The following is a 22,116-nucleotide window of genomic DNA, read 5'->3' on the forward strand; positions in this document are numbered from 1 at the left end:
GGTCTGGCAGGGACCTCTTTGCGTCAGGCCTTGTACTCTCTCCCCCACCCCAGGGGTCTTCCTCACCATTCTGTCCCCGCCTGGAATACACGGTCTCCCCAAGGGGTGACTGGTGGGTGATGGCGTGTGAGTAGCTCTGCTCACCCCCTGATTTCTGTGCTGGTCACCGGGTCTGACTCCACAGCGAGACCAGCCTCTTGTTGTTTGCTGGTAGGAGCGACCATGCTGGGTGCCTTGCGCTCTGTGGCCCGCCAGAGCCTGAAAAATGCCCTGGGTTTGGTGAATGGCTGACTGCCGTTGTCCAAGTTCCAGGCCATCCGAGGCCAGAGGGGAAGGAGCGACCACAAGTCCAAGGGCTCCACGGGGCGTTTCTGGCCAAGCGGACATGTGACCCCGAGGCTGGGGTGCCGGGGCTTCCCTCTGAGCCGGTCCGGCCCCCAACTTCTACCCAGCTGTCCCGATGGGGCCCCTGTACTCCGGCTGGGTGGGGGGCTGAGGCCAGCGAGTCCAGCCCCTGCAGAGCCACACACCAGGTCCCCTGCAGCCGCCCCTGCCCACCTGGCCTGCCCTTGGCTCGAGCACCTCCCAGGTGTCTCATCCACCTCCCTGTGCTTCCCGGTCTGGGGCTCCTGGGGTCCTGCCTCTGGCCTCCGGGTCATGGCTCACACTGGCCCGCATGGCTGTATTTTTAGCCACCACTCGCAGCAACCTGATGAGGCCTCTGGTTCCAGCACAGCCTTGGCCGGGCCTGGGCCTGGGCCCCGCTCCTGCCCACCTCCAGGGGGGCCAAGTGACCACTCAGGTCTCTGAGCCCCCTCCCCCCACCCAGCCTCAGGGACTGGGGGTGCCCAACAGTTGGGTAGGGGGCGACACCCGGGGGCAGGGAGGAGGGCTGGCTGCCTCCAGCCAGAGCCAGGGACACCAGGGAGAGTCCCTGGCCTTGGGCAGAAGGGAGAGGGCTTTCTCTCCTGGGTGAGAGGGGAGGGCTCCAGACAGGAATTGGGTCAAGGATGTGGGTAGGTGGGTGTGGGGGGGGTGGCCTAGGCCACAGAGCTTCCTCCTGGCTCCCAGAGCATGTCCACACTTCCCCCCCGCCCCTCCCCCAGGTCCTGGGAGAATCCCCCCGGGACTCCCCCTCCCCCGGGGTGGGGGCAGGGTGGGGGGAGGCCAGACTCAGCTGTCTGGAGCATGGAGGGGCTGGGGAAGCAGGGCTAGGTGCCCAGACGGCCGCGTGTGTGGGAGGGAATGTCCTCAGATGCCCTCAACCCGGCAGTCCCCGCTCTGACGTGGGTGCCCCCCCTCCCCGCACGGATTAGTGGCAGCTTTGGCCTGGCTCTCCGGGGCTCCTGTCCCCCGCCCCGCCTGCCGCCCACCCCCGGGCAGGGGGCTGCTCACCCGCCCGAGGGGCACAGGGCTGGCCCAGGTAAGGGGCTCTGGGGATGGTGAGTGCTTCCTGCCGCCGCGGCGCCTGTCAGCGCGTGCAGAGTGCGTGTCAGCAGGAGCGCGTGCCAGCGCGTGAGGGGCCGGGGTCGGTGCGGGCTGGGGCCGTGGCGCCAGCTGGCTTGCTTTTGTGCAGGCATCTGGCATGGTGTCGGGTGCGCCGTGTGGCTTCTCTGTGCGTGTGTCTTCTTCTGTGCGTCTCAGCTCAGCTCCAGCCTCGAGCCCGGAACATCCCTGACAAGGGACTCTGCCGGACCGTGGCCTGGGCTGGGCAGCAGGATGGGGAGCCGGTGAGGGGGTGGGAGGAGGGGGCCTGCCCCCGGCCCCACGAGCCCGGGCCCCGTCAGGAGCCTGTCCTGGGAGCCCAGGTCCAGTGCAAGGACTTAAGCCAACAGGGGACATGGGGAAGGGGAGGTACTGTCCCAATTCCCCTGGGACAATCCCCAACCCCTGGAGGATAATGGCAGCCAGCCCTCGGGCCTCTGGACAGCCCTCTCTCCTATCCTGGCCTCTTCCAGGCTCCAAACTCCAGGAATGCCCACCCCTCAACCCGGCCAGACTCTCCCACAGCTCTGGCTCCCGAAGAGGGAGGCCAGAGGACATGGGGTGGGGTGGGGGACCCCAGGCACACCCCTGCCCGCAGTCTCACCCCAGAAGCCCATCTGGGAATGGGAGGCCAGGCCTAGGGGCCTCGGGCTTCCAGTTCACGTTAGCCTCGCCACCATCTGTCCATCAGTCATCCCCCTCCCGGGCACTCTTAGGCCCCCGGCACCCCAGGGGAGCTTGGGAGGAAGGGAGTGTTAGTAAACAACCCTACCAGCCTGCCCTGCACAGAACCTGCTTCTGACAGTAGCCAAGAGTGGGGGTGGGGGCTCCACGCCAACGCGTGCCACGTCCCTCGTTGGAGGCCAGCCCCTGCAGACCACCCTGCCCCCTCCCGGGACCCCTCCTGCACTGCCCTGACTGCTCCAGCCTCCAGGGAGCAGGCTCTGGGGGCTCTTCACCGCTCTGCTGTCCAGGCACGGGGCTGGGACCTGGGACCAGGCTGGAAGCCCCCAGAGCTCATCCCCGGGGTCCAGATGGGGGGGGGTTGGCAGTGGGGACACTCCTGTCCCCCAGGGGCGGGGTGAAGGCCACGGAGGGTGACTCCCACGGGGAGACTGGGGAGCCGAGGGCCGGGGGTGGGGCGGGGGTACCTGCAGGGAAGGGAAGCGCCCACTGGGCGTGTGGGTTTCTGTGTGCGTCTGAATCTGTCTGTTTGTGTCTGCCCTGGAACCACCCCCGCAGAGCAGCCGGGATGCTTCCTCGGGTGGAGGGTGCCTGGCTTGCCCATTTCCTCCCTACTCGCTGCTCCCTCCCAGGAGCCACTCCCATGGGCTCCTGTCCAGCCCGGCCTGGGAGCCCTAGGAACGCTGGGGACGGGGCAGAGCCCCAAGACCCGTGGCTGGGGCACAGAGGGGGCACTCCTCTGGTCGCATCTCTACTCTGGACACCGGGCCAAGCCGGGGCCCTTAGACCAGGCACCAGCCAGAAAGAGCCCAGACCCTCCCGCACCTCCTACGCCCGTCGCTTTGGGCTGCTGGGCCCTGGGAAGGGGGTCAGGAGGGGGTCTGGGTGGGGAGCTGCAGAGAGGGTGCTTGGCCAGGTGGGGATGAGGCGCAGCAGACACTGCCGGCTGATGTGCCCAGGTGCCAGAGGCGGAGAGGACCCGCCGGCTGCGGCCCAGCAGCCACAGGCCAGCTGGCGTGGGTCAAAGTGCCCATCACTGACCCGTGAGAACCCGACTGCCCCTGCCAGCTCTGGCACGGCCCCCTCCCAGCCAACCCCGCCCGAGCACCCCGGGGGGCACCCCGCCCCTCCGTGGCCTGGTCCGGCCCCTCCCACCCTTTGCTCCAGTTCCCGGGCTTGGCACCTATAGTGGGGGTGCTGCCCGCCTGCCAGGCTCCGGGGCCGGGCCCACGGGAGGGTGGGGCGGCTGGGAAGCTGGCACGCTGCCCCGGGGGAGCCTCTCTCGGCAGGCGCCCGGGTGCCGCGGGGGGGAGGGGGGAACAAAGGGCTCATTCTCCCCGTGCGCAGCCGGTGGCATCGCCGGGGCGTTGGCGGAAGCCCCCGGGGCTCAGGAGGGGGCAGGCCCAGGCGGGGCCGCCGAATCACGGGCTCCTGTTTCCCGCAGGGTGCTGGAGGAGGAAACCGGCGGGGCAGCTTCCCCACTCTCAGTTGCGCGTCTGGCGATGGCGATCGGAGGTCCTGAGGCGCTCTCCGCCGCGCTGTCCCTCCATTAGCCGCTCCGCGCGGTGCTGCGCCCTCGCTGGTGCCTCTCTCCGGGTCACGGGATCGGCCCTCCCGCCGCTCCAGGCACGACCCCCTCCCCCGACCCCTCGGCCTCCCCCCCCCCAACTCGGACACCTCCGACCCGGGGCGCGCGTTCCCCCCGGCCCGGCTCGCTCTCTGCCTCCGGGGGCCTCCCGCTCCCTAGCCCCGGTCCGGTCCTCCCGCGGCGCAGCAGCACGGAGTCTCGGCGTCCCATGGCGCAGCCCACGGCCTCGGCCCAGAAGCTGGTGCGGCCGATCCGCGCCGTGTGCCGCATCCTGCAGATCCCGGAGTCCGACCCCTCCAACCTGCGGCCCTAGAGCGCCCCCGCCGCCCCGGGGGAAGGAGAGCGCGGAGCGCGCTGAGTAGAGCGAGCGGGAGACCTGCGTCTTCGCCCGCCGGCCGGGAGGCCCCGGAGCCGGCCCATGGGGAGCGTGCGCCCGGCGCCGGCCACGACGACCGCCGCCGCCGCCGCCGCCCGCGCCGCGCCCGGCCCGTGAAGCCCAGGTAAGCGCGCGTCGGTGCGCCAGGGGCGCGCCTCCTGGACGCTCGCGAGGTGCGAGTTTCCCGGGCACTCTCTGGGCTGAACTTGGCATCCCAACTCTGAAAGCCGGGGTGCCCGGCGCGCTCAGCGCTGAGGCTCCGGCACCCCCTCCCCGGCGTCTTCGGGCCGACCCGCGCGTGCCGCTGCGCGGGTGCCACCTGTCATCCTGGTCCCTTGCACGCACGTTCAATTTTCCCTCCCTTGCCTCTCTCTGGGGCTCAGCCCGCTTTCCCCGCCTCCTGCCCTCCCCACCGCCACCACCGGGCCAAGGCTTCAGTTCCCAGCGGCGCCCTGGCACTGCCGCTGAGGCTGGGGCCGCTTGCCCCAGCCCTGCCCAGGCTGCCTAATGCCCCTCGCCCATGCTGATTCACCCCATCTCCTCTCCCTGCGGGGCCCGGGCCAGAGATCCCAGCCCCCGCACGTGTTCTGGGACTCAGCTGGAGAAACCTTGGGAAGAGACGGCTCTGGGCTGCCCAGGTGTAGGGGGAAGAGAGCAGCCAGCAGCCCTGGCTCAAAGCCCGCCCCCGTAACTCCAGCCAGCCAGCCAGCCAGCCAGGCCTGCGCTTCTCAATCCTGCTAGCCCGCCTGGGGGCTGGGAGCAGGCAAGCAGCACCCTCAGAACCAGGGGCTGCAGCCAGGGGAAGGTCCTTGAGCCCCAAGCCCTGTGGACACCAGGTCACACACTGTCAGGGCCAGGACCCAGCCTTTTCATCTCCCCAAGTCAGTGCAGTGCACTGAGCCGAGCTCTCGGCTTCTTGCTCCTCTCCCTTCGCTGTGGCATGAGACCAGGTTCCTGGCTTCATGGGGCCAGAACGGGTTACCCCAGAAACTCAGCCTCTGGCCAGGGCTTTGGCCCTCGGGGGCGAGAGGCTGCCAAGTTCCAAGGATTTGGGAGGAAGGGGCACATCCCGGCCAGACAGGACCCTTGGTGGTGTGGGGGCAGCGTGCACGGTGCCCAGCAGCCAGGTGGGCACTGGCCTTACAGGTTTGAGCTGCCTCGGTGGTCCGGGGCGCTGCCCACTCTGCCAGGTGGTGAGGTGCTTTGCTGGTTATGCTGCAGGGAGCCCCTCTGGGAGAGCCCCATGAGGGCAGGAGAGTGATGGAGAGTATGCCCAGCTTCCTGAAGGACACCCCGGTCTGGGAGAAGACGGCCCCTGAGAACGGCCTTGCGGGACAAGAGCCAGGGCCCCCGCTGCGGGATGGCCTGCACCGTGGGGCGCTGTGCCTGGGACAGCCTGCTCCCTTCTGGAGGGGCGGCCTGAGCACCCCGGACTCCTGGCTTCCCGCCGGCTTCCCCCAGGGCCCCAAGGACACGCTCCCACTGGTGGAGGGTGAGGGCCCCCGGGGTGGGGAGAGGAAGACCAGCTGGCTGGGCAGCAAGGAGGGGCTGCACTGGAAGGAGGCCATGCTCACGCAGCCGCTGGCCTTCTGCGGGCCGGCGTGCCCACCTCCCTACGGCCCCCTGATTCCCGAGCACGGCGGCGACCAGCTCAAGAGCGACCCTGTGGCCTTCCGGCCCCTGCACTGCCCGTTCCTCCTGGAGACCAAGATCCTGGAGCGAGCTCCCTTCTGGGTGCCCACCTGCTTGCCACCCTACCTGGTGTCCAGCCTGCCCCCGGAGCGTCCATGTGACTGGCCCCTGGCCCCGCACCCCTGGCTGTACGCAGGGGCCCAGCCCAAAGTGCCCGCTGCTGCCTTCAGCTTGGGCAGCAAGGTGAGCGCTGGAGTGGAGAGGGTCCCTGGGTGGGCGTGGTGAAAGAGGAGGCAGCATCCAGTGCAGGGGGCGAGCCCCGGAGTGAAGCCCATGCAACCCCTGCCCTGAGCTTTCCCCTGGGCCTCCCGGTGCCCTTAAGCCACGGCAGCCGTTGACTCACCCATTTTCCACCCAAGGTCAAAGCCCTGAACACCCTGCCTCGGGAATGGGCGGCTTTGTCCTGAGCAAGCTCGGGCAGGGCGTGGGCGGCGGGAGGCAAGACCCCCTCAACTGTCAGAGGGAGACACAGGCAACCTCACGGCCTCGTCTGGGGCAGCTCCCCACACCCAAACCGACATTGGAAAAGATTGAAAAAAACCAGAGTGGCTCAGGGCACGCAGCAGGCCAGAGAGCGCCTGCGTGTCCTCTGGCCGTGGCGGGCCTTGACTGTTTAGTTGCATATGGGGCATCCAGGGCAGGGCCTGGGTGGGGAGGGCCCCAGGGTGGTAGGGGAGGCCCTTGGTGGGGCCCCCAGAACCTGTCCTTTCCCTGCGGGGTTCTAGCTCTGCCCATGGGGAGGCAAAGGCAGTTTCAGCGTGGACCCCTTTGCCTCTCTTCAGGGCTTTTACCACAAGGATCCGAGCACACTGGGGCTGGCCAAAGAGCCCTTGGCAGCTGCAGAGCCCGGGCTGCGGGGCTTGGGCCCCGGTGGGCAGCTCCAGCGAACCGGGGAGGTGGAGCGCCCCGAGCTCCCGCCGCGGAATGGGGAGGCAGGAGCTGGCAGGCAGCAGAATCTTTGCCCGCTCTTCCTGGGGCACGCAGACACTGTGCCCCGGAGCCCCTGGCCCCCGTGTCCCCCAGGCCTGGTCCATACCCTTGGCAACGTCTGGCCCGTACCAGGTGGTGGGAGCCTTGGGTACCCGTTGGGGCCCCCAGCCACACCGAGGTGCCCCTCTCCAGGACCTCCTAACGCCCAGGGCGGCGGCTGTTTCTCCTCCCACCCACCCGATGGAGAAGAGAGCCTCAGCCCGTGTGGAAAGTGCCAGGAGGGCCTGGAGGGGGCTCCCGGTGACTCCGGCGAGGAAGTGAGCAAAGCCGCCAGCCCCAGGGCCTGCCCCCCCAGCCACCACACCAAGCTGAAGAAGACGTGGCTCACGCGACATTCTGAGCAATTCGGGTGTCCAGGCGGCTGCCCTGGCAACCAGGAGAGCCCGGCCGCTCAGCTGCGGAAGAGGGCAGGCAGCCCTGAGGTGCACGGAGCCGCGGGGAGCCCGGCCCCCAAGCGCCCACCTGGCCCTGTCCCAGGCGACGCAGGCCAGGAGCTGCTGGACGCATCGGTGGGGAGCAAAGCAGAGGCCGCACGGCGTGAGGACCAGAGAGGTGATCCAGCAGGGGGCGCTGCAGGGGCCTTTGTTCGGGAGGGGGCCGAAAGGCTGGGCTTTGCAGGGCAGGGCCTGGGGATCCCACCCTGGTGGCCAGGTTCTCGGCCTGCACCCCCATGGCTGTCTGGGAGCTGCTCAGCTTCCTCAGACCAGAGCCTGTTGGCGGGGGGGGGGGGGGGGCTCCTGTCCCTCTGTCTCCATCCAGTTCCCCCTCCCCAGCCCTGACGCAGCCAGAGTGCCCGCCTCCTGACTTCGCTGATTGACAGATGCATGACCTTTGGGCCGGTTACTGCACCTGGCTGGCCTCAGTTTTTGGGTCTGTAAAACAGGGATAGATGAAGAAGGCGGCAGAGGTGCCACGCCGTAATAACTCATGTTAAGGGCTCTGGAAGAAGTCCCTGGCACTTGCTGGGCACTAGGCGTACGTCCACTGCCCGCATCCCTTGCGCCGTTGCCAGTCCCTTCGGGGATCATCTCTCCGAAGGACCCCCACGCTGCCCCAGGCACCCTGTGTTCTGCCTCATTCCACCAGCTGGATCATGAACACTGATACTGAACTCAGCCTGAGTGACAGTCTTGGCTTCGTCGTGGACCCCTCTGTCACACCGTGTCCCTCACAGAGGGGCCTGGCTGTACGGTGCCAACCTCCGTTCTCTGGCACCAGACTCCCACACCTGCTGTGGGTCTGGCCACACCTGCCAGAGGCGTGGCCTGAGCAGTTTCTGGCCCCTTCACGTCTTGGGTGGCTGCCCCTGTGGCCTGCATGGGCATCGTCTGGCCTTCTCATTTTCCAACGTCCTCTATCGTGTTGGGGTTGTCCCCTTATGTCATCACGCAGCTGGCTGTGTCACGGAGCCCTCGGGGGAGTTGTCCCATGTCTACACTGGCTGAACCCTGCATCTGTGTGCCCACAGTTTTGGTGGGCCTGACGCAGCAGACGGCCCTTCCCTCACCTGTCTGATCGTGTCAGGGCACTACCTGTCTCCCTGCCCAGCCTCTGTGCCTGCTGTATGGCTGCCAGGGCCACTCTGACTCAGGCCTCATGGGGAGAGAGCTAAGGCAGAGGCTGGGGTTTACATGAACCCAGGGACCCTAGCCTTCTGACTGGCTACTTTATCCTCAGGACTCCGGGATGGCAGGGCTGGCCTCCAGGGTCCAGGGCTTCGGGATGTACCCTGTCCAGCCCTCTCGGCAGGCACTACTCCATGCCAAAGCTGTGTCCAGGCAGCTGGAGAGGCCGGAGGGCTGAGCCACCCCTCCCAGCTGGTGCAGAGGTGAGCCCACTGCCCCTGGACGCTGCCCCGCCCCGCCCCCGGCCCTGCACCCCCTCCCTCACCTTCCTTCGCTCTTTCTCCAGACGGCCTTTGGCAGGGGAGGCGTGGCAGGAGGAAGCTTCGGCCCCCAGCTCGGAGGAGGGAGGAGCGGCTGACCCGGAGGCGCAGCTCCACCTGAGCCTTGCCAAGCACCTGCTGAGTGGTCTGGGGGACCGGCTGTGCCGCCTGCTGCGGAGGGAGCGGGAGATCTTGGCCTGGGCACAGCGTGAAGGTGAGCGAAGCTCAGGGGCTTGTGGGGGAGGGGGCCCCCTCCCACCTGCCCTGCCTGTCGCCAGGCCTGCCAGGACCCATGGCTGTCAGCGCTGAAGTTTCTGGCTGCGGGGTGGTGGTGGCAGCGGCGGGGAGGGGGGGACCTGGGAAATAAAGGCTGGTCTAGCCCAATCCTCTGTGAGCTGGAGGACTTGGTGGGAAAACCAGACTGAGTGTGCCGGAGCCCTGCGAGCTGGGGAGCTCAGGAGGGCTTCTGGTAGGACGGGCGGGCGTTCGGCAGGTGCAGGCAGGGCCTTCGCTCCGCTCCTGGGGCTCCGGGCTCTTCCCCCGCAGCCCTTTCCCAGCCCTGAGAGGCCCTTGGCGGCGTCCTCCCGCCCCGGAGAGGCCGGGCAGGGAGAGACTGGGCCCCTGCCCTTCTGCAGCCGCTCCAGCCTGGACTCCGGCATGTGCCCCCACTCCGGAGTCTCACAGCTCATCCTTCCTGGCCCTGGCTGTTCCCTTGCTCTGGGATGCCCCGCCCCTCCCTTCCTCCCTGGCCCCACCCTATGGGGGCCGCCTGCATGCTCCCCACCGCTGCCTCCCTCCTGTTTCCGGTGAACCCCCCTTGGCCCTCATGGTGCAGTGTCTGAGCCCATCTCCCTACCTGGATTGGAATGTGAGCACCAGGAGGCGGGGCTGAAGCCCACCAGCTCTGAGTCTGCCTGCCTACCAGGCAGTGAGTGACCAGGGGTTCACGCTCCTTAAATCGTCTTCCCTAAAGAAAAAAAAATCTGCCTTGGGTGAGAGCAGGAGGCGCCTCTGAGGGTTTGCCCTGCTAATATGAGGCCTTTTAAAAATGCTTACGGGAACTGCAAGTTCATTTGAAACCTATGCACGGATGGATGGCAAAAAGAATTCTGCAGCCAAACGTTGGCTTACGTTTTTGGTCTGTTTTTCCGTGGACTTGTAGAAGGGCCTCCCAGAGACTTGAGGCCCCCTGGACGAAAGGCACGGGGGGGGGGGGCGAGGATTTTGAGTCAGGTGGCATGTTGGAGGCGGTGTGGTTTAGTAACCCACACCAGCAGGGAGAGCCTGGGACAGCACCGAGGGCGGGGCAGGAAGGGGGCAGCTGAGGCTGTCCCAGGGAGGGGTTTGCTGGACAGAGTGGTTTCTTGCCAGGAGGCCCTTGTCTGGGCTGTTGAGGAGGTAGGGGCCACCTTTAAAGGGCCTTTGGGGAGCGGGGCACCATGGGACACCCTCCAGGGGTACTGCTCTCTGCGTCTCTTGCTCTAGCTGTCTGCAGGCTTCCCGCTAGGGGCCAGTGTTGTCTTCAGCCCTCTGACCCCGTTCTCTCTCTGTGGTCAGCAGGTCAGGGGCCAACCGTGAGCGAGGACAAGCCAGGCAGTCCACGCTGCTGTAGCCGTTGCCACCACGGGCTCTTCAACACCCACTGGAGATGCCCCCGCTGCAGCCGCCGGCTGTGTGTGGCCTGTGGCCGCGTGGCAGCCGCCGGGAGGGCCAGGGAGAAGGCAGGTGAGACGGGAGGGAGGGGCTCCCTGGGGCTGAGGGGTGAGACAGAGAGCCGGGCCATTTGTAGGGGGGAGGGGTGGCGGAGGCCACAGCAAGGCTGGTCCACAGCACGGAGAGCGTCCCCACCCGGTGCCCAACCTGCCCGCCTGCCCATGGCCAGCGCTGCTCACTGCCCCTTAGAGTGGCTCTCTCCCTCCGCCTAGACCAGAGTGCCACGCTCATGTCCTTGCCGGCCCTTAGAGAAGCCCGGTGCCTCCTCTGTGCCTCCCACTGTGCTCAGCTAGCACCTGTCTTAGCCTGGGCTCACTCTGTGACATGGGTATTGTGGCCTCCGATCTTCAAACAAGTGAAATGCAGAGTGGCGTCGGCGCCGGGATGGGGCGCCGAGTCTGCCCTGTTCCCTCCACGGGTCTCTCAGCTTTCTCTTCCTTGGCCACCTGAGGACTCCCAAGTTTCCCCGTGTTCCCATAGATGTGGCCAAACGGCGTTCCAGGATGCGCTGTGTTCTGGAACATTCTCTTCCGTATGACCGCCCTGGGATCTTGCAAAGTGTCTCCGCGTATTTAAGGTCTCCGTGTTCTGTAAGCAGAGACTCCTGTGTTACGGTGTGAGCCGGGCTTCCCAGAAAGCACCGCTTGGTGAATTCTGGAGCCTTGATTTAGATGTCGCATCCTTGGCCGTCTTCCCTGACCTCGGCCTGTGGTCGCCTTGCATTCTGGACCTGCAGCCTCTCCCTTCCTACCCCACAGGCGCTCAGGAGCAGGCCACACAGCACTGTGCCCAGGAGGCCGGGCACTCCGCCTGCTCCCTAGTGTTAACCCAGTTTGTCTCCAGCCAGGGTGAGCCACCGTGGAGGGGTGGGGCGTGCAGAGGGTGTGTCCTGTCTGGTTGTCCATGCCCTTGTCACCACCAAACTCCCTTTCTCCCTCCCACCCCGCCTCCACGCCCAGCCTTGGCAGAGCTGAGCGCTGCAATGCACCAGGTCTGGGTCAAGTTTGACATCCGGGGACCTTGCCTCTGCCAAGCTGATGCCCGGGTGTGGGCTCCCGGGAATGGAGGCCAGCAGGTAAGAACCAGGGCCTGGCAAGGTGGCAGGGGATGCTGGTGGGACTGTGACCCCTTAGGGGGGGATGAAGAGGGACAAGGGAGCCAGTGACCTCAGACGGCTTCCTGCCTTCCCTGGGATTAGGACCCAGGCAGCCAGCTCTGGCACCTGGCCCACCTCCTCCCCACTGGAAGTCCTCGCTCCCTGCCTGCCGAGAGTCCTCCCCCACGACCTGCAAATCCTAGCACAGCACCTGCCACTGGACGCTGGGTGCCCTTTTGGAGGGTCCCCGGGCTCCTTCAGGAAACATACGTAGCAGGCATTCCTGCAGCATCTTAGCAAAGTTTGCGTGAAGTTCATGATTTGACTATAAAACTTGTCCACGCAACGATGGATGCACCGCGTGCGTGTCACATAGCCATCGTGGAACATTGGGCAAATATGGACAAGTGTAAGGAACACAATGCCGTGGCCTCGGACACTTCCCAGAGCTGCTCTGGTCTGTTCCCTCCCAGTCATTTGTCTGCCTATTTATTCGTCTGTTTTGCTACATGAGGGGACTTCCAAAAGTTCATGGAAAATGGAATGAAAATAGAAGGTTCTTTTGCTGCAAAAAAAGAAATATTGAAATCTACGCATAGTTCTTTTCCTAATGAAATGATTTATTTATTTATTTGAAAGTCAGAGCTATAGAGAGAGGAAGAGAACAGAGAGACAGTGTGAGAGAGAGACAGTGAGAGAGAGAGAGAGAGATCCTGTGATTGAAGGCGGCAGCTTTACCCTGCTACACCACAGGGCCGCCTCTGATGCATAGTTGTTTTTTATTTTAAATATGTATGTATTTATTTATTTGAAAGTCAGAGAGAGAGGGAGAGATGCTTGTTCACTCCCCAAAGGGCCGCAATGACCAGGGCTGGATCAGGCCAAAGCCAGGAGCCAGGAGCTTCATCTGGGTCTCCCATGTGGGTGCAGGGGCCCAAGGCCTTGGGCCATCTTCCACTGCTTTCTCAGGCACATTAGCAGGGAGCTGGATAGGAAGAGGAGCAGCCGGGACTTGAACCGGTGTCCATGTGGGATGCCGGCGTCGCAGGCAGCATTTTGCGTGTGCTTTCAGAGGACCCCTGTGTAGAAGTCCACGAGCAGCTCCGTCCTGCCTCGCAGCCCTTCTTGCTCCTAAAAACGCAACATTAGGACTTGCGAGAGCCCATGCCTCCTTCTTGTAGGTTGAGTTGTGTCTGCCGTGTTTTAAATCTCTGGTTGGATGGGGGGGGTGGCGGATGGGTTTAACAGAAGGAGCCGTCAGAGAAAACTGCCCCAACTGCTCAGCCTTCCTGTAATGGGGACATCACCAGGACCAAGGACATCAAAGAGGGTGAGCGGCCCCCCTGGTCCCTCGGACCGTGCAGGGGGAGGCTGGGCCAGACGCAGAAGCAGGAGGGGAGCAAGCAGTAGACGTCTCTAGGAGAGATCTGGAGCTGCCAAGAGACCCCCGGGCCCAGACCCCTGCTCTGGGCCCCGCCTTCTTCATGTTCAGGAGATTTGGGGGGGGGGGTTAAGAGATCCTGGGGCAGATTTGGGGTGGGGAGTAGCGGGGAGGGGACAGCAGGCTCAGCCAGGGGGTGAGGGCAGAGCACCATAGGCAGAGAAAGACAAGGGGCAACACATGAAGCCCCTCACCAGTCCCCTCCCTCCCACCCCCCCAACAGAAACCCCAGACTGCGGCGAGAACTCAGCAGATGAGCGTGCGGGCCGGGGGCCTCTGCCTTGTCCATCTCTCTGCGAACTGCTGGCTTCCACCGCCGTCAAACTCTGCCTGGGGCACGAGCGTATCCACATGGCCTTCGCGCCCGTCACGCCGGCCCTGCCCAGCGTAAGCAAGGCCGCGAGGAAAGGCTGGGGGACTACCCCCTGGGGGCGGGGACCTCCCCCCCCCCCCCCCCCGCCAGGCCCATGGCTTCTGAGCCTGCGCCGCCCGGCATCCCCTCCTCCCCGCAGGACGATCGCATCACCAACATCCTGGACAGCATCATCGCACAGGTGGTAGAGCGCAAGATCCAGGAGAAAGCCCTGGGCCCTGGGCTTCGGGCCGGGCCGGGCCTGCGCAAGGGCCTGAGCCTGCCCCTGTCTCCAGTGCAGCCCAGGCTGCCTCACGCCGGGGCTCTGCTGTGGCTGCAGGAGCCCAGGCCCGGGCGCAGCCTCCATCTGTTCCAGGAGCACTGGAGGCAGGGCCAGGTGGGGCTCGCGCGCTCTCCTCTCTCTCAGCCCTCCTGCCCCTTGGGCCCCAGGGCATCCAGGCGGGCAGCAGGGTTGAGTCCCGGTGCTATTGGCGCCGCGCTGCGGGCACGCCCCGCACTCACGCCCCGCCCCCCGGGGCCTCCTTCCTCCCACCTCAGCCCGTGTTGGTGTCAGGGATTAAGAGGACGCTTCGAGACAGCCTGTGGACCAAGGAGGCCCTCGGAGCGCTAGGAGGCCAGGTGCAGGTGCTAAGCCCCCTGGGCCCTCCCCAGCCCACGAGTGTGAGCAGCACAGCCTTCTGGGATGGCTTCTCCCGTCCTGAGAGTAAGCACCCCCCCAACCACGGGCGGAGGAGGGAGTGGGCGGGGCCTGAGCCACAGGTACCGGGAGTGCGGGCGGCCCGGGTGGCATGTGCTGCTATCAACGGGCCGGGGCCCTTTCTGTCTCTCTCCTCAGTTCGCCCCAGGTCGGACGAGGGCTCCATCCTCCTGCTGCATCGCACTCTAGGGGAGGAAGACAGCAGCAGGTGTGCGCCGTAGGGGGCCCAGCCCTGGCTCCCTCGCCCCCACCCCCACCCCATGCCGCTTGCTCCGTCGGTCCCCCCAACCCCGGGCGTCTCAGCGGATCCCTGTGCCTGGCTGGGCCTGCTGGGCATGACTCCCTCCCCTCCCCACAGGGTGGAGAACCTGGATGCCAGCCTGCCACTCCGAGAGTACTGTGCCCACCACGGGAAACTCAACCTGGCCTCCTACCTCCCGCCAGGCCCGTCCCTGCAGCCACTGGAACCCAAGCTCTGGGCAGCCTATGGTGAGTGCCCCCTGCACCCCCGCCCACTCCCCGACCCCTGACCCCTCCAGCATCGGGCACTCGTTTGTCGGTGCCAAGGTCCTGAGGCCTGAGGCACTTCTCTTATTCCGCTGCCCCCTCCTCCCCCCCACCCGGTGCAGGTGTGAGCCCACACCGTGGACACCTGGGGACCAAAAACCTTTGTGTGGAAGTGGCCGACCTGGTCAGCATCCTGGCGCACGCCGAGGGCCCGCTACCTGCTTGGCACCGGGCACAGAAAGGTGGGGCCTGGGCCGGAGACAAGGGCGGGGACAAGCTACTGAGGCAGGTGCCCATCTCCGCCGCCCCTGGGCCCGCCTGAGTGGTCTTTCTCCAGCAGATGTCCTCGCAGGCCTGGACGGGGAGGGGCTGTGGTCTCCGGGCAGCCAGGTCAGCACTGTGTGGCACGTGTTCCGGGCACAGGACGCTCAGCGCATCCGCCGTTTCCTGCAGATGGTGAGGAGGCAGCCCGGAGCCCGCCCCCTGCCCATATACCCGGCCCCAGAAGCTCCGCCCCAGGAGCAAGCTCCTGGCCCCGCCCCTCTGTACGGACAGGCGGACAGGCAAGGAGCAAGCAGACTGGGCTCAGAGAAGGAGCAGGAGGCGGCGGCGGAGGCGGGGCGCGGGGCTCGGGTCGCAGTGAACAGCCGTGACCACCGTCACACTGGGCCGCTGCCTGCCCATTTTGCTAGGAGAAAACCGCAGCCCGGTGGGAGAGCTGGGATCCGAGCCATGGCGGCCCCAGACCCCGGTCACCGTGCTGTGCTCTTCCTGGGGGCTCTGGCCAAGGGCTGGCAGGAGGACCAAGGGGAGCTCCTCTCTCATCTCCACCGAATCAGAAGGGACTTCCTGGTGGAGGTGCCAGCCTGCGGGGGGCTGAGGAGGCAGCGTGGCAGGGGAGGGAACCACTGGACCAGGATAGGACAGGGCAGGAGAAAGGGGTCATGGGAGTGGAAGGGAGGCACAGGCTCCAGGAGGGGCAAGAGGTCAGAGTTAAGGCCAGGGCAGGCCCCAGGTTCCAAAATCCAGCTGAGCCCTGATTGTGCTGGGGAAAACTAAAACAACTCCCAAAGATGTGCACATACACAGAGGGGAGACAGCACACCTTTATAAACCAATGGCTTCCCCTGGGCCGGGCTGGGTGTGGCTGACCGTGGGCTGTCCCGTGTGGCCCAACCCGATGACTCAGGGAGGAAGGTCTGAGACGCATGCTCACTGGCTGGCCTGGGAAACCCTGCGCTTGCCCCAGGATGGACTTGAATCTTGGCACCCAGCTGGGACTCCCCTCGGGTCTGAGCGGCCCCCTACCCCATGCCCCGTGAGCCATGGGGTCAAAGGCAGAGGGGCTGGCTGAGGAGGGTGGATTTCGCTGGTGGCCAGTGGTAGTATGCAGCTCTGCAGGTGCTCCATGGGCACCCCTAGCCCCGACAAGGCCCTGCCAGCCCAAGGAGCTCTCTGCTCTTTTGGGCTTGGGAAGCCCCCTGCCCCTGCTCCCCCGTGGCCGCACCTGCTGCAGGGGCCTCAGCCTGTCCAGCCACTGGCAACCAGAGCTTGTGGGTGGCCTTGTGTTTTCTGGATCCGGGCTCTCAGGAGAAGCTGACGAGAGCTTGGGGTTGGCTCCCCAGGGACTGAGCCACCTGCTCATCCATAGTTCAGGCCAACTCAGGTCCTGGGTTAAGACCCGCTGGTATAGACGGTGTGTGAGAGCTGGGGTCCTGTGCAGCGTCTTCTGGGGTGGCCGAGAAAGGGGTACCATTGAGAGGACTCAGAGGGGCCAAACGTGGGGTGCTGGAGCCCCCGGAAGGCATCCACCCTCAGGGAAAGCAACGATGTGGCCCCACAGCTCCTGTGCCTTGAGCCTGGTCCTCTTAGCGCTGTGGGGGCACAAGTTTGCTCTGCCAGCCCGACTGCCCTGCTCACCACGGGGGCCCTGCCTTTCCTCCCAGCCGCTCCCAGCCGCCAAGACTTTGGATGACTCCGGCTGTGTCCCGTGCCCCAGGCCTCCCCTGGGGAGCCCACGCCCCCGTCCTCCCAGCCTCCCTGTTCATCGGCCCTTCTCTTCTTTGAGGTCTGCCCCGCCGTGGCGGGCACCCTGGAGCCCGGCGCCCCGGGCAGCTGCTACCTGGACACAGGGCTGCGGCGCCGGCTGCGGGACGAGTGGGGCGTGAGCTGCTGGACCCTGCTGCAGGCCCCTGGAGAGGCTGTGCTGGTGCCCGCGGGAGCGCCCCACCAGGTGCTTCCCTGGCGGCTGCAGTGCGGGGCGGGTGGTGTGAGGAGGGGTGGGGGTCAGGCTGCCAGGGGCGCTAGGGTGTAGTACACAGAGCTAGGCATGATGGGAGGTGGCGCCTGGCACAGGGAGGAGAGGGGCTGAGTGGTCCCCTTGAGGGGTTCAGCCTGCTAGTATTGGCCCCGGGGATGGAATCTGGTCCTGGCCACGCCCCCTACACCCATGCACTAGTATACTGATGGGGAGGACCCTGTCCCCTCTGGCATCAGGGTATCTGGGGCTGGCCCCAGGCCCTGTGCCCCCTGGGGACTGGGCAGAGGGCAGCAGGAGGAAGCAGGGACAGGGGGAGAGGGCAAGATCGTGAGCCTCTGCTGACCCACCCGCCCGTGTTCTTCCTGGCACAGGTGCAGGGCCTGGTCAGCACGGTCAGTGTCACCCAGCACTTCCTGTCCCCCGAGACCTGTGCCCTCTCTGCTCAGCTCTGCCACCAGGGACCCAGCCTGCCCACTGCCCACCGCCTGCTTTATGCCCAGGTGAGTGAGACCCTCCCCCTGCCGCCAATGCAGGGTGCGGTGGGCATAGCAGGTCCAGCTCTGTGCCAAGGCAGGGAGGGAACGGGGTGGAGGGGGCTGGAGGTTGGGGACTAGGAACGTGGTAGAAAACCCTTTGTCTTCTCTCTCTGTTCTAGATGGACTGGGCGGTGTTCCAAGCAGTGAAGGTGGCTGTGGGGACATTACAGGAGACTGACAAATAGGGGAATCCCAGGTGTCAGAGGTCAGGGCAGGAGCAGGTAGACCAGGTGCTCAGCCCGGGTGATGCTTCAGCAGGGAATGAGGCTGGGGAGCTTGGGGGCTGTTAGTCACTCTCACAAGCACCACAGGCAGGGCACACGGTTCCTGCTCCCTGCCCAGAGTGCCACCAAAGCTGCACCTGCCCCACCCCGTATCCCCCTCCAGGGCACCAGGCCTACACGGGGGGTGACTAACTCCCTCCACCCTACCCCTGCCGCCTCCCTTGGGGGACCTCACAATCATTCTGGCTTTAGCAACTCTTACTTCTGTTGCCTCATCGTCTGCCCTTGAACTCCGCTTCTACCTCCCAGGTACCCCCTGGGCTCCCCCGCCCCGCAGCCCTGCACACTGCAGGCCGGTCTGCCAGAAGAGCCGGGAAGTATGGGGTGGGCAGGCGGGAGGGAGTGCCATGGGCCACGTCACCCTGTCTCACTTCCTTCTCCCCGATTCCTGATGTCCACTGAGGCCCGTGTGGTGGCAGCCCCCAGCGTGGGGGCGGGGAGGGGAGGCGTGCAGTCTGCTCTGGGGCAGGAGTTGGGGGATGGGAGGAGATGGGGACCTCAAACAGCACCGCCTGCTCTTCTTCTGGGCGCCCGGGCCCCTGCCCCCTCCCACGGAGGAGCAGATGGACCCCCCCCCCCCCAGGGGGACGCTTCGTGGAGATGCTCCTGACCGTGTGGCCATGGAAGGCAGAGCCCTGGGACCAACAGCAAGGTGGCCTCTCTCCTCCCAGTGGCTGCAGATTCCAAAGGCACACCCCTTCTGTCTCTCCTGCGCACCCTGACCCGGAGACCCAGGCATGGGGCCCAAGGGAGCCCTTGTCCAGTCCATCTGCCGCCGTGGCCACAGCCACCTCCAGGTCCGGCTGCCTGGGACAGCTTCATTCACAACCTCAGGCAGCTCCCGTCTCCTCCCCATGGCCCCTCTGGCCAGACTCTGCCTTCTACTCCCTCCCTGTGTATCTCAGCCCCAGACAACACCCTGGCTCTTGTCATACCTAATTCTTCCTGCTCTGGTTTGGGGAATGGTGTGTTTTTTTATTATTAAATAAAAATTTTTTATTATAAGTGTAAAGTGCTTTGAAAACCTTTAGAAAATAACAAACTCACCTTCAAGGCTCTCGCTACTCACCCCTGGCCACAACCCAACCACTATTACTGTGTCGGTAAATTTCCTTCTAGTACGCTCCGCAAGGATCTGTTGTATCCAGGACGTTTTGTACTTGGTGTCTCCCAGCACTGTTGTAATCGCTTTCTGTATGGCCCTAACCTTCATTTTAAGCGGCTGCTTCTAGTCCATCCAGTGGCTTTGTCATGATCTACATAACCATCCTCGTCTGAAAACAGATTTTAGGTTTCTTCCTGGTTTAGAGAGCTTGCTGGTTTTCACGTTTTCTTGGTATGAAGGGAAAAACTGGGAGAACTTTATGTTACCATGCGCCTGTCTGCACTGGCCACTTTCAGTCGGCTTTCACACGCCAGAAGAGGGAGCCGGCAGGTGGGGGTCACCAGCAAGGTCAGTGCAGATCTGGGATTTGAACCAGGTTTTCTGATCAAGGCTCCGCACGTGTGAGAGTTCTCGCCGCTGAGACGCTGCTCCCGCTTGAGCACTTTTAGAGCCGATCAGGCACCAAATGACACGTTCCTCCCGACATGTCAGCTGCCGAAGCCGAATCCCGCCATCACCCCAGACCAGGGCCCTTCCCAAGGGAGGGTGAGGCTCTGAACTGTGTCCATTAGGGGTGCCGACGGCCCAGGCACTGTCCCCCTACCCCCACCCCCCCTCCCAGGTAGGTGCAGGATTTGCGAGTTTCACGGGGAATGGGAATGGGGGTTTCAGTGCAGTGGTTAGGACGGGGGCGGGGGCGGGGGGGGGTGCCTGCTTCTCGTTCCGGAGTGTCAGGGTCCGAGGCCTGGCTCTGCTCCAGGTCCCGGCTTCCTGTTCATGAGCACCCTTGGAGGAGGCAGCCGGTGCTGGTTCAAGTACATGGGTCCCTGCTACCCATGTGGGAGACCCAGGTTGAGTTCTGGGCTCCTGGCTTTGGCCTGGCCCAGGCACTAGCTGTGTGGGCACTTGGGGGAGTGAACCAGTGGGTGACAGTCTTCTCTTTCAAATAAATAAGTATTTTTTAAAAGTTCGTGGAAAATATGTGTTATGAAAAATACTATGCATGGATTTAAAAAAATTCTTCTTTCATTCTGTTCTCCATGAACTTCTTGAAGTACCCTCACATCTGGTCTCTGTAAACAGCAGGTGGGTCAATGCCCATTTGCTCCAGGGCTGGGCCTGGGAACAGAGCCAGTCCCGGTGGGGGCTGACCCTGGCCCTCGGCTTGGGGCACCAGTGCCCGGGAGAACCTTGGGCCTCTGCTTCTACCGGGGTCCGCAGTTCAATGTCCACCTTCTGCCGCCAGCCCAGACACCACTGACACGCCCGTCACAGAGCTGGCAGGGAGCTCGGCGTATACGTAGTCAATGCCTTTTTTTCCTTCTCTCTTCTAAAATCCTCAGATGTTTTGTGCTGAAATAATTGTGGTCCGACGGCCGTGTCACCAAGATAGCACAGAAAGCGCCCAGGTGCCCCTCCGCCAGCTTCCCTTAAGACAAACATCTTCCATAAACCCAGTGCCCTCGGCAAAACCAAGACAATACCATCACTGCGTCCCACTGAGACGTCCCGGCTTGCCCACTCTCCCATCCCTGGGTCCGGCAGTTTGTCCATGTTTGACCTTGGCTCCCCCCAAGGTCATTCAAACAGCAAGGAGGCTCTGCCACCAGGCTGCCCCCTCCTGCTGACCACTCGGCCAAGAGCCAGGGCTGCTGCCCTGGAGAGGAATCTCGGGCTACAGACATCTCTGCCCTGCCCTGCTCACCCGTCCATGTCCATGTCCACGTCCATGTCTGCGTTCCTGTGCTGAGGCTGCTGACCCCAGGCCGCCCAGCTCACGTGCGCCAGTTGGGGCACTCATGTCCAATAGGCGGGGCGGCCGCCCGCTCTGGCCTCTGGGAACGGAGGCCACGGGGCAGATTTGAAGATTCCGGAGAGCTTCCGTATCTGCCCCCCCACCCCCCACTTTGTGTGTCTCCCAGGCTTAACCCAAGCAAGCCTCTTGGTGCTGGGGAGGGCGCTCCCCGCCAGGGCCCGCAGGGCCGCTGGACAGGAGGGGAGCGCTCTCTTGGTGAGAACAGGGGTGGGGTGGGGGGAAGTGGAGCTGAGGTTTAGGGCGGTTGGACCGTCTGGTGTTTATCTCAAGATGCCTCTGACGCTCTCAGAGCCATGCCCAGACATGATCTCACTCTCTCGTTCAGTCATCCCTGGAGGCAGAAGGGAGTCTGGCAGCAGTACTGCCCCCACTTCACAGGTGGGAAAACTGAGGATCACACACGCACGGAGCCAATCTGTTGTCCTGGGGTACTGCACCCAGCCCCAGGGAGCTGGTTGAGAGGTGTTGGACAGGGCAAGTGCCTCAAAAGCTTAGGGGGTGCCCGTGTGGCCCTGCACAGGGCTCTGTCTGCAGCAAGCGTGCAGCCAGTCCCCCACCGCGAGAAGGGTCTACGGCTCCCCAGTGGAACCTGTTCTCAGGCACAAGCCAGGAGGGTGGGCCTTTGCGGCGTAGCCCAGCCTGCAGGCTCCGGGGCTGCCCGGGGCCCACACGGCTCCTCTCGAATAGCCTGCCTTGCCATCCACCCTGGCCAAGAAAAGCTGCCAGGAACCTAATCGGAAGCCCACCACATCCCCAAGGAGCGCAGAGCCGGCCGGTCAGCAGGGCGGGTGGGTGGCTTTGCTCTCATCAGCCAGCTACTGTCCCCAACCCCCGAAGGCGGAGGGAGGAGGGGCCGGTGGGGGAGGCCTGTGTGGGTGAGGAGCCCAGACTTGGCTGGCTCTTCGGATTCCTCCCAGCTGGCGGCGAGGAGGAAAGGTCAGGCTGAGCCGAGCGAGCGGGAGCTGGCCACGCTGCAGCGCCCTGCGCAGGACACGCCGTGGACAGGAGGACGCTAAGGGCAGCCCCCAGTGCCCAGCCCTGTCCCCTCCCCGCGTCCGGCCCGCCCCGATCGTGATCACTTAGCATTTAGGCTGTCACCCTCAACCGACTTTTTATTATGGATCAGAACCTCGCGTTCCCGAACCCCAGCCCTCGGCGGGACATCCAGTACGTGTCAGCGAAGTCAGAAGAAAGTTACTTAGGTCGTCATCATCTCAGACAATGCCCTGGCGGGTTAAGACAAAAGGCGGGGGCCGCGGGTCCCGGGGCGGACACCCTGGCCGCCGTGACGTCATCGGGCCTGTGACGTCACCGCCGCGGCGCCCCGCACCCTGCGGGCCAGATGGCGTCACCATCGGAACCTGCGTAAACAAGTATGCGCTCGGGGAGCCGCGGCGAGAGAGAGACAGAAAGAGACAGAGAGAGAGAGACAGCGCGCTGACCCTGGGGCAGGAGCCGGGCCGGAGGTCCGCTCGGCCCCACAGGGCGTTAGGCCCCCTGACGGGCTGGCCCCGCCCCGGGCGGCCGGCGCGGGCCAATCCGGGCGGGCCGCGGCGCCACGCAGCCTATCAGCGGCCAGGGCTCGCCG

The 22,116-nt window shown here is 65.0% G+C and overlaps 2 protein-coding genes across 3 annotated transcripts; both read left to right on the forward strand.

Annotated features, from left to right (window-relative positions):
* Positions 1-1,281: 1,281 nt before the first annotated feature.
* Positions 1,282-4,070, forward strand: HRURF (HR upstream open reading frame). The gene is made up of 2 exons (XM_051836763.2): positions 1,282-1,423; positions 3,614-4,070. Exon 2 carries the CDS (start codon positions 3,966-3,968, stop codon positions 4,068-4,070), a length of 105 nt encoding a protein of 34 aa, XP_051692723.1. The 5' UTR covers positions 1,282-1,423; positions 3,614-3,965.
* A 56-nt stretch (positions 4,071-4,126) lies between these two features.
* Positions 4,127-18,619, forward strand: HR (HR lysine demethylase and nuclear receptor corepressor). Of its 2 annotated transcripts, none has more exons than XM_051836760.2 (19): positions 4,127-4,257; positions 5,355-6,008; positions 6,608-7,367; positions 8,493-8,643; positions 8,727-8,914; positions 10,258-10,425; positions 11,172-11,261; positions 11,373-11,488; positions 12,758-12,839; positions 13,174-13,337; positions 13,463-13,699; positions 13,861-14,026; positions 14,159-14,228; positions 14,379-14,509; positions 14,650-14,769; positions 14,868-14,983; positions 16,596-16,760; positions 17,159-17,287; positions 17,443-18,619. In XM_051836760.2, the coding sequence occupies exons 2-19, from the start codon at positions 5,394-5,396 to the stop codon at positions 17,506-17,508; spliced, it is 3,534 nt and encodes a 1,177-aa protein (XP_051692720.2). In that variant the 5' UTR covers positions 4,127-4,257; positions 5,355-5,393; the 3' UTR covers positions 17,509-18,619. The 2 variants fall into 2 exon arrangements, with proteins under 2 accessions (XP_051692720.2, XP_051692721.2); XM_051836761.2 differs by having other exon boundaries at positions 10,261-10,425.
* The last annotated feature ends 3,497 nt before the right edge of the window (positions 18,620-22,116 follow it).

This window comes from Oryctolagus cuniculus, chromosome 8, assembly GCF_964237555.1.
Source record: "Oryctolagus cuniculus chromosome 8, mOryCun1.1, whole genome shotgun sequence".
NCBI lineage: Eukaryota > Metazoa > Chordata > Mammalia > Lagomorpha > Leporidae > Oryctolagus > Oryctolagus cuniculus.

What these genes read in the sequence shown, in the direction of transcription:
- HRURF (XM_051836763.2), top strand. Translation starts at nt 3,966, where the DNA reads ATGGCGCAGCCCACGGCCTCGGCCCAGAAGCTGGTGCGGCCGATCCGC.
- HR (XM_051836760.2), top strand. Translation starts at nt 5,394, where the DNA reads ATGGAGAGTATGCCCAGCTTCCTGAAGGACACCCCGGTCTGGGAGAAG. An exon ending in CCTTCAGCTTGGGCAGCAAG is followed by an intron (nt 6,009 to 6,607) that starts GTGAGCGCTGGA and finishes GCCTCTCTTCAG; the next exon opens with GGCTTTTACCACAAGGATCC. An exon ending in TCCGCCGTTTCCTGCAGATG is followed by an intron (nt 14,984 to 16,595) that starts GTGAGGAGGCAG and finishes CTCTTCTTTGAG; the next exon opens with GTCTGCCCCGCCGTGGCGGG.